At 33.9% G+C, this 10,907-nt stretch overlaps 2 protein-coding genes across 2 annotated transcripts; both read left to right on the top strand.

Annotated features, from left to right (window-relative positions):
* The first annotated feature begins 5,089 nt into the window (after positions 1-5,089).
* LOC111293305 (uncharacterized) lies at positions 5,090-6,353 on the top strand. Its single transcript, XM_022886089.2, has one exon. It carries the CDS (start codon positions 5,410-5,412, stop codon positions 6,325-6,327), a length of 918 nt encoding a protein of 305 aa, XP_022741824.2. The 5' UTR covers positions 5,090-5,409; the 3' UTR covers positions 6,328-6,353.
* A 3,252-nt stretch (positions 6,354-9,605) lies between these two features.
* Positions 9,606-10,466, top strand: LOC111293303 (uncharacterized). The gene has a single exon (XM_022886088.1). It carries the CDS (start codon positions 9,606-9,608, stop codon positions 10,464-10,466), a length of 861 nt encoding a protein of 286 aa, XP_022741823.1.
* The last annotated feature ends 441 nt before the right edge of the window (positions 10,467-10,907 follow it).

Here is a 10,907-nt window from a genome sequence, read left to right as displayed (position 1 = left end):
TTCTCTCACCTGTGAAAGAAAGTAGGTCTCAAAAAATTGTTTGTACGCCGACTCTTTGATTACAACCATCATCTCTCTTTTTGCATATTTGAATAAATAAAATGCTTTGAGTCACATGTCTGAAATACCATCAGCAACATGGCTGGTGTCGTTGCTGTCGACATCGTTCCATCTACTTCTTCAGTATTCTTTACATCAACTTGAACCCTTTCAAGGTTAATACTAATTTTTATTCCAAAAAAAAAAATAATAATAAACCCTACTGGGAATATTGGCATGCAGTTGTCAGGGAAAAGCAAGGTCCACAAATGCATGCAATTCTCTCTAACCAAATACAGACAAGGATGCTGAAATCATTGATCAGGATGCAATGATTTCAAGTTTTAGGGTTTTAGCCATGCAACTGGTTTGGGTCTTGAATTGATCGTTGAAAGCCTCTCATCACATGAAGCCCCAAATAAGTTAAAGCCTCTCCTGCATCATCAGGAGAGACGCAACCTCATCCCATTCATTTTAGTCCCTAATTCTTCACGTTAATCTTGCCACAAGTTTGACTCGGCCTGCCTATAGTAGGTATCTTGGTCGCATGGCGATTGGCGAGGAAGAGAGAAGAAGCCTCACTTTTCGTACTCATTCATTCTTAATTTGTTCTATGGATTAAGATTCATAATAAATCTTCTCTTTTTTAATTCTTTAAATTCAATCTAGCTGGTTTTTATTATGATTCAATTTTATAAACTAATTATTTGCTCATTATACATTGAGACAAAGGTTAGAGAAAGAAATTTATATTTTTGGAGATCAGGCATTTATTTTTTTTTTTTAAGTTTTGATAATTTTCTCTTGTTCAAAACATGAAAATGCATGATTCACTGTCTTTCTTCAAAGCATATTAAGAGAGGTTAATTATTCCATGGAAGATGGGTTGCCAAAATAGGTATTTCTAAACATACAGATTTTGTTGCTTTTTTTTTTAGATTTTTGTAATTTTTGTATTCTCTCTGTGTTTTTTTTTTTTTTTTTTTTGTAATTTTTCCGTTATGTAATTCATTCATATACAGTGTCTTTAAAAAATATATATATGAAAAGGAGTTTGGAACGGAGCATTTTTTGAAGAGATTTTAAACCAAAATTTAAAATAGAATTTGGACGTGGTTCACCAATCACCCTCTAAAAAAAACAAGGCACATCATTTGATTATTAAATTCTGAAGGTTATTATATAATCAATTATTTAGTATGGACTGGCTAACGAATAATGGCTCGTGCTTCTCATTTCTCAACTTGGTTATGTTAGGAATAATGACTCAAATCTCATAAGAGATTTGTTTGAGATTTGTTAGAGATTTATTAGAGATTTGTTTGAGATTTGTCAGATATTGCTTGATGGACAAGAAAACTTGCAAAAGAAGAATTTCAAGAGAAAGAGGATTCTTAATAGGTAAGTTTGACTTGCAAGAGAAGAATTCTAAAAGAAAAATGATTCTTAATAGGCAAGTTTGACTTACACGAGAAGAATTCTAAGAGGAAAGGGATTCTTAATGGGCAAGTTTGTATGGTTATAAATAGGTAAAGTCTCTACAGGGTTAAGTATGAGAAAAAGATGTAAGAGAGTTGTAGGGTTTTGTGAGATAGACATCCCATAGGAGTATTGAGACTCTACGTCTTGTGAGTGTGTATGTTTGTTTGTGAGTGGACTAGAGGAGATTGAGAGGGTCCACATAGGTATAATGTATGGGAACATATGGGTATGTGTTTAGTTGTGTTGAAAAGGTGCACAAGAGTTTGGGTTTGTGTTTGTTTGGGTAGAAAATATTTCATAGGACTAAAGGAGATTGAGAGTGTCTTATGAGTATTGATTATTGAGTGAGGTTGATGATATGATGTATGTTTGTAATTCTCTACAACTAGTGGATCTTGTTTCTCATCCGTGGATGTAGGTCAGTTGGATCGAATCACGTTAAATTGTTGTCTCTTGTGTGTTTGATTTATTGTTTGATTTCGCTTCCGCTGGTGTGATTGGATTGGAGGCTTTTAGCCCAACAAATGGTATCAGAGCTGTGGTGTTCCCTAACAAGTGGTATCAGAGCTGAAGGTTTGAAATGTGAGAAGAGTTGAAGATTCAAGATATGAAAAGAGCCGAAGATTCGAGATGTTAAAGAGCTGAAAGTTCAAGATGTGAAAGAGCTGAAAGTTCGAGATGTGGGAAGAGCTAAAGGTTTGGGAAGTGCATGATTTGAGACATGGAAAGAAGCAAGTTCAGAAGAGCTCGATTCGAGAAAAGAGTTTGAGTTCGAGTTTTGAAGATTGAGGATTGATTTGTATGAAGCGTGAAGACACAAGAGAAGAGAAGATGATTATGAGACTTTCATTGTAGGTGGAGCCAAGCATGTCTAGCATGAAGACAAATGACAAGTGATATCAGAGCTGAAGGTTTGAAATGTGAGAAGAGTTGAAGATTCAAGATGTGAAAAGAGTCGAAGGTTCGAGATGTGAAAGAGCTGAAAGTTTGAGATGTGAGAAGAGCTAAAGGTTTGGGAAGTGCATGATTTGAGACATGAAAAGAAGCAAGTTCAGAAGAGCTCGATTCGAGAAAAGAGTTCGAGTTCGAGTTTTGAAAATTGAGGATTGATTTGTATGAAACTTGAAGACATAAGAGAAGAGAAGATGATTGTGAGACTTCCATTGTAGGTGGAGCCAAACATGTCTAGCATGAAGACAGATGATTGATGGAATTTGAGTCAAGGTGGAGATTGTTGGGAATAATGACTCAAATCCCATAAGAGATTTGTTTGAGATTTGTCAGATATTGCTTGATGGACAAGAAGACTTGCAAAAGAAGAATTCCAAGAGAAAGAGGATTCTTAATAGGTAAGTTTGATTTGTAAGAGAAGAATTCTAAAAAGAAAGGGATTCTTAATAGGCAAGTTTGACTTACACGAGAAGAATTTTAAGAGGAGAGGGATTCTTAATGGGCAAATTTGTATGGTTATAAATAGGTGAAGTCTCTATAGGGTTAAGTATGAGAAAAAGATATAAGAGAGTTGTAAGATTTTGTGGGATAGACACCCCATAGGAGTATTGGGGCTCTACGTCTTATGGGTGTGTATGTTTGTTTGTGAGTGGACTAGAGGAGATTGAGAGGGTCCACATAGGTATAATGTATGGGAACATATGGGTATGTGTTTGGTTGTATTGAAAAAGTGCACAAGAGTTTGGATTTGTGTTTGTTTGGTTAGAGAATACTTCATAGGACTAAAGGAGATTGAGAGTGTCTTATGAGTATTGATTGTTGAGTGAGGTTGATGATATGATGTATGTTTGTAATTCTCTACAACTAGTGGATCTTGTTTCTCATTCGTAGATGTAGGTCAGTTAGATCGAACCACGTTAAATTATTATCTTTTGTGTATTTGATTTATTATTTTATTTCGTTTTCGTTGATGTGATTGGATTGGAGGCTTTTAGTCCAATAGATTAATCTTAAATAAATAAAGGCATGGTCGGCAGTAATGGGAATTTTGTTTAGTTTTGTCTTTTTTTTCTTTAACCGCTTTAGCCCGTGACCTAGTTATTTCATTAAGATCATTATGTAAAATTTTAAGTAAATCATTAGAAAGGAAATAAACTAGTCGAACTCCAAACTCTTTTTCTTGAAGCATGTTAGCAAAAAATTCTGCACAAAAATTGACTTTCCTATACAAATGCCCTCTTCATTAAAGATTGGCACTCATGGATCACTTGAAAAGTGCAAAAGCCTGTTAATAGCTAATGATGAATATGACTCAACAAATATATCCCTACAACCAAAAGCCTAAGTCACCAACAAACCTATATAGATAGCAAAAATTTCAGTCTCACATCCAACCATTAATGATAACAATTATTTTCTATGAATAATTAAAATCTGTAATACGAAATGGACTATAAGACTCAAACCAGCTTTTCTTATTGAATACGTGAAGAATGACAAAAATTATTTTATCAGTTAGCCTGTCTTTTTAATCAGGGTGGACAACCCTTGGCTGTCATCATGGGCCCCATATCATAGCTCAGTATCAACTATTAAGATGACAACAAAGAATTAAAGATTTTTCCCTTTTTTTTTTTTTTGGGTTTTTTCATCTTGGCCAAAAAAGGAACTTGATTTTTTTTTCATGGACATCAGCCAAATTAAAGAAGAGAGGCAAAAAATGTTAAAGATGAAATCCCATGATGCATGATTTTGATTAAAACATACCGAAAAATTTGCTCACTTTGCCAAGCCAATTGCTTTTCTGCACACCTCTTCAGCCTTATCACATGTTGAACAAACAAAATAACTGACCTCCGGCACTGAGGTCGTTCACATGCATGAATCGTGCCTTACGGGGCCCACTAACTGAACCATCTGGTGGCACAGGCTTCTTTGCTTCCCTCTGATTGGATGGGCATGTGAGTTTGCAACATTAGTGTCTGAAAAATAAACACCCCAATCATTATCTAGTTTTTACTGATCTCATATCCTTACTTGAAAAGAAACCCTAAAGTTTTCTTCCATCTCTGCAGATATTCTTCAATTTTACAAAGCCAACATATTTTACAAGGCCTTAAAAGTTTCCTGCCAATTTTCATTTGTGGTATTGCTCGTTCACGAGCTGGTTACATACAGAAAACTAGAGGAGACTAGGAGAATAAATTTTGACATGGTGTTTACACTCATAATTCTTCCAACAAGCTGACACCTTACATAATTTTCTATAAAATGTTGTCTTCATTAGCTTATCCTTCAATTTCCAAGATTAATGAAATCTTTCTGCTTCGCTCCTTCTTGTCTCCTGAGGACACCAACCTTCACTGTCACCACCATTACCTATCGATTCCATTGCTAATCCTAGGCTAGATTCAATGACTAGGGCAAATTTTTAATGCTGCAACATCCTATCTTAAAGTAACCCTAGAATATTTTAGTCTATTCTTGTTATTGGCTCTTTGAAGAAAGACATGAATTGCAAAATTAACTTCTATGGGGATTGGTACGATTCCATTTATAGATGGCTTATCATTATCAAAGAATCGGAATCGGAATGTTTATTCGTTGAGACCTTGGTGCAATTGATGATTGAGGAGACAAAGACTTGCAGCTGCAGCCTGCAGTGTTGGCCTGTATTCACTGTTAACATATTCTGGCCTAGTCGACCTTGCCCATGTAAGACCACAAGAATAAAAAAAGAATTTCGGGTTACAAGGTGTTGGCAAAAAATGTTACAAGATAATCAGAAAGTTAGGTCACCCACAATGCCATCACATGCGTTTGTTACTGTCTTGACGAGAATATGCTGAGGGTTCCTTTATTGTGTTCTTATATATAGGTTAATGAATCATTTCAATTTCAGCACCAGGATATAGCTTTCAGAATTGGTAAAGTAAAATGGCAGGCTTACCTTCGTTGCCTGATGTGCATCATCCTGTTAGGTCCATCAGCTTGCCCTCCAGGGTACATCCCACTTCTGTTAAGCTTGAAGCAGCACTAAACCACCTAAAACCCTGGAAAACATCCTTGGTATCCACAGCTGTTTCTTCTGGTGAGACTATTCAGATTGGGCTAGTTGGCCTTGCAGAGTTGTATAATTGTGTCCGAGAAATCATTAGCTCTCCAGAAACGCAACGAACACTTCTTCACTATCAAAATGGGAAACTCGTGGAGGAGGCACTGGATGAGTCTGTCACATTTCTAGACACCTGTGGCAAAGGAAGAGATGTATTGTTGACGATGAAAGAACATGTCCAAACCCTTCAATCAGCTCTACGCAGAAGGCGTGGAGATTCAAGTATTGAAACTGAAGTTGCTGCTTACATCAAGTTCAGGAAGAAGGTCAAAAAGGAAGTAGCCAAGTGCCTCGAAGCATTGAAGAAAATAGAAAGCAAATTTGGTTCATCAACACCCTTGGATGTAGATCATCATCTATTAATTGTAGCCAAAGTCCTAAGAGAAGCAAGCTCCATTACTATCTCTGTTTTTCGATCTCTTCTGCTCTTCCTGTCAATGCCTTCAATGAAGACAAGGGTTGGAGGATGGTCAAAGATCTCAAACTTCATTCCCACAGGATTACTGTCCTCTGACAAGGAACAGAAGGTAATGAATGAAGTTGGGAGTGTTGATCTGGCTGTTTACTCCATCAATGGGCACTTAAAGATTGGTGATGGTATGGCTGGATTGGAAACGGTGCTGGGTATGTTGAAGATTCTTGATGCCAGCATTGATGGCTTTGAAGCTGGATTAGATTGCATTTTCAAGTGTCTAGTCCAAAATAGGGTCACTTTCCTTAACATCATCACTTACCAGTGATGCCAAATTGTTGTATATTTATATTGTAGTTGACAGCAATACAATACAAATAGATTTAGTCCTTCTATATTTGGTTCTCTTAGATCATATCCAATCTCCCTTTTTGTTCAAATGTTTGTTTAATCATGAATGCACGACACAAATATATGATGCAGCTGTTAATATATATAGCCGTGATTAGAAATATCATGATTATTTGCTGTTTGTTCCTATCTGAGAATGATACAGAGATCTGGCTTTGAACTGTTATAGGAATAACTAAGTTTTTCCTCTTTAGCATTCCCACATACCTATTTTAGAACAGAGTTTAACCTTCTAAAGGTTTATATAAGAAGAATAAAAAAAAAAAAAAAAAGAACTTAATATAGACATATATAGCACTGATTTACTGTCTAACGGATCACTAAGAATCATGACTGTGAAAGCTATATATATATTTTTTTAGTGTGCCTTCAATTTTTAAAAACAGGATAAAGGAATATTGAATCTTTATTATAACTAGAATTAGACTATTTTTTATTTTTAAAATTATGTTTTAGAAATAAAAGAAATAAAATTTGTATTTTTTATATTTTATGTTAGGTTTTAAAAATAAAAGAAATAAAATTTTTATGTCACATTTTAACATATGAGAACATACAAACAAATATAAGTGTACTTATTTTTAATATAAATTATAACTTAATTATATATAAATATAATTTTTATTAAATTAAAGTATTAAATAAAATTTTTATTAATATAATATATATAAATATAAATTAAATAAATAATTAAATATTTTTTTATATATCCTGAAAAGAGTCTGGTAGAACAACCCAAATCTAATCTCGATTTGACTCAAATTATTAAAAAATAAATTTTAATTAAATTTTTAATTTAAAAAATTGCATCTAGTGGATCACGATGAATCAAAACCTATTAGATGTAGGTTATTTTATAATTTCTATATTCAATGATTTTTTTTTTACAAAATTTATCTAATAAATAAAATTTTAAAAAATAAAAAATAAAAAAAAAGTTAAATGCGATGACACATAATATATTAAATTAAAATATTAAATAATATTTTTTTAATAAAATACATATATAAATATAAAATTAAATAAATAATATATATATATATATATATATATATTAAGGTTGAAGCTTAATATCCAAAACACTGCACTTATTTGAGTTAGATTTAAAATAACTTAAATTATACATTGCACTTATTTGAGTTTGATTTAAAAAAACTTAACTCAAACTATCTTGAATTAAAAGAAAGCACATCAATTAGATCAGAACGAATCGAAATCCATTAGATACAAATTATTTTGTTATTTCTACCATAATTAATTTTTTTATTATAAAATTTATCTAATGAAAATAAAAACAAAAAAAAATAAAAGAAAAAAAAACAAAAAAACAAAAAAACAAAAGCTTTAAAAAAAAAAGAAAAAATAGAGAGGTGTTACATGGACATTTGATATGAGGTGGAACATCTTAAATTAATCTCCAACTCAACCCAAAAAAATCTTAATTTGAACTGATTCTTTTAAAAAAATTTACTTATACCAGATCATTACGAATTAAATCAATCGAATAAGAATTATTTTATTATTTTTATCTTATTGATATTTTCTTACAAAATTTATTTAATAAAATAATAAAATAAAAAAAAATAAATAATAAAATAAATAAAAACATAAAAATAAAAAATAAAAAACGAATGAATGAAGGAATGGCATGCGAACACCCTCTCCGTTCCATTCTCGACGAAATTAACTCCATAGATTTCAAAGACTTGAGTCAAGGAGTTTTGGACTCTTGAGATAAACCATGAAGAAGTAATAGACTCGGTCTTCTTACCAAGGATAAACATGGGAAGATTTTTGCGTTGCTTGGAATGGATGATCCCTTATGAAAGGAACACTAGTTTTCTTGGAGAAAATGTCTGCCTTTTTAAGGAAGCCCTTGATCATTGAATGCAAAAGAGGTTCGTGGGACCTTAGTAGTTTCTTGTTTTGGTCGTTTTCTAGTGAGTGCTCCCATGTAAGTTCGCCACAAGACAACCAAGAATTGCATTAGTTTGTTGAGAAAATCCAATTCCCTTCCATTGTCAAGAGTGAGGATTTTGCCCTGAGATTAGTGAGGATGGTGGATGCCAATCGTTTTTCGTAGTAGTTTTCTACCGCCAGTTTTGACCAGAAAAAGAAAATTCCTAAAATGTCCAGACTAGAAGATTCTGAAATTACTTTGTATCAGACTTGAAAAAGGGAAGGACTGATAACAATTTGGTCAGATCAAGATTTTATTTCTGCAATTTTAATCTGTTTCTCTCGAACCATAATTGCTTAAAGCGATAATCCTTTCACTTTACATTCTCAAGAGTTCTAGATATTAGCATTCTTTATTTCCTTTCCCCTCAATTCATCAGTCTCTCATAATATTACCTCATACGTGAAAGAGTAGCACCTGTCCCAAACAGCCAGATTCCAAATGTTAATTCACTGAATTCCATGATATATAGACCTTATTATTGGCACACGTGTTGCAATATGAGCAACACGTGTTCTTACCTTACCCAAGTATGCCTTCGGATTGCTTACAAAAAAAGAAAAAAAAATTTTCAGGCTTCTAAGCAAGGTCAATTATGTAGCATTATTGGTTAATAAATAAAATGGAGACAATAGCAGTTCGAGCCACTCGTGCACACAATATTATAGTAATACAAGGGGTTGCCGATTATGCTATATGATCAAGATCTTGGAAATATAATAGCCTATAAATTATAAGCTTTGAATTTGGTTTATCTGACAGATCTGGATCTCAATCTCAAGAAAAATGTTATTCAATACGTTTTGCTGTTGAAAGGTTCTTGCAAGTGGAGACAACCAGGTAGGCCACATACGCAGAAAGTGAGGCAGCTGCAATTCTTTGAAAATGTTAGGGATAATGTGGCTGGAAGGGAGGCAAAACAGGTGATGACTGTTTAGGTTACCTGCATAAAGAAACATAGAAATGACAAAACAACAAGACACGTCATATATATTTCATTATTCTGGAAGTACTAAACGAACAGCATATTATTTGAGCTATTTGCTGGTGAATGACATGACAAGGTATCCGAATTCAAAGGGGAAACCCACTCTGGCTCACATGATGGTCACATTAGGATTCAAAACCCTAGCCTTATCTTTTCTCTTTATGTCTCTATATAAATAGATATTCACTGAGACAGAAACCATCTCAAATTCAAGCTCTGAAAAAAGAAAAGAAAAGAGCAAATTAGAATGACAGGCAAATACCATTTAAGATCAATAAGCTTGCCTTCAAGGTCACATCCTACCACCCTTAGAATTGAAGATGAGCTGAACAGGCTCAAAACTTGGGAAGCATCATCTTTGTTAACATTTGAGTCGATTTTTGGGGGTCTTTCAAGACTGGAAGACTTGTATCAATGCATGGATGATCTTCTCAACATGGCTTCAACCCAACAAGTCCTCTCTCAGCATCAACACGAGAAATGTATTGATGAATTGTTGAATGGATCTGTGAGGCTTTTAGATATTTGTGGTATTTCAAGGGATAACATGTTTCAAATTAAGGAACATGTTCATACTCTTCAATCTGCTCTTCGAAGGAGAAAAGGAGATGCAAGGATTGAGAATAACATTCTTAATTACACTCGCTTCAGGAAGGAGATGAAGAAGCAGGGAAAGAAAACGATCACAGAATTGAAGCAAATGGACAACAAACTTGGAGCATCACCACTCCTGGGTCAAGATCATCATTTCTCAGCTGTGATTCGGGTGCTAAGAGAAGTTACCGTAATGAATACTGCTATCTTCCAATCCCTTTTCTCATTCTTGTCGGCACCAGTTTCCTCAAAGCAAACAAGATGGTCTCTGGTCTCAAAACTGATGCACAAAGGGGTAATATCATGTGAAGAGAAGCAAGAGAATGTAAATGAATTGGAAAGCGTTGATGCAGCACTTTGCAGACATATTTCCGATGTTGAGAAGATGCAAAATGCACGTAAAAGATTGGTGGCTTTGGAGAGTAGCATTGAAGGCCTAGAGAACCGTCTAGAATGCCTGTTTAGGCACTTGAGCAAAGCAAGAACCTCTCTCTTGAACATAATCTCTCAATAGAGAATTATCATGGCTATTTCCATGCCAAATCCTACTGAGGCTTCCAAGTTTTAGAGGATATGCCTGTGGATTTCAATTTCAATTCAATCGATTTGTACATTATACAAAAATTACATAGTTATAGAATGAAATATAAATTGAAGTTTGGCAATCCAAATTATTCTGTCTCTTATCTTTTCCTAGTTTCTTCTGTTGACACTGGGACTTTTCTCTTGAGAGAAACTATTACCTCGGTTTTTAAAGACTCCATGTGCAAATTGTCTCTGCTTATACCAGTTATATCATTGAATTGCTGATTAAAATGGGTGAACAGAAATAGAATAAGGGAACAAGTTAGTTCAAAACCATACGCTGGTCAAATCATCCTGATGTCAAGTTTTAGTTTTGAAAATCCTTCGTTGCTGAAAGGCAATCAATAAGACTGTAACGCTTCAGTCAACT

Source organism: Durio zibethinus, chromosome 10 (assembly GCF_047325235.1).
Source record: "Durio zibethinus cultivar Kanyao isolate XHJ-2024 chromosome 10, ASM4732523v1, whole genome shotgun sequence".
In the NCBI taxonomy this organism is placed as follows: domain Eukaryota; kingdom Viridiplantae; phylum Streptophyta; class Magnoliopsida; order Malvales; family Malvaceae; genus Durio; species Durio zibethinus.
The sequence above is the reverse complement of the archived record's forward strand: the minus strand, read 5'-3'. Positions and strand labels throughout refer to the sequence as shown.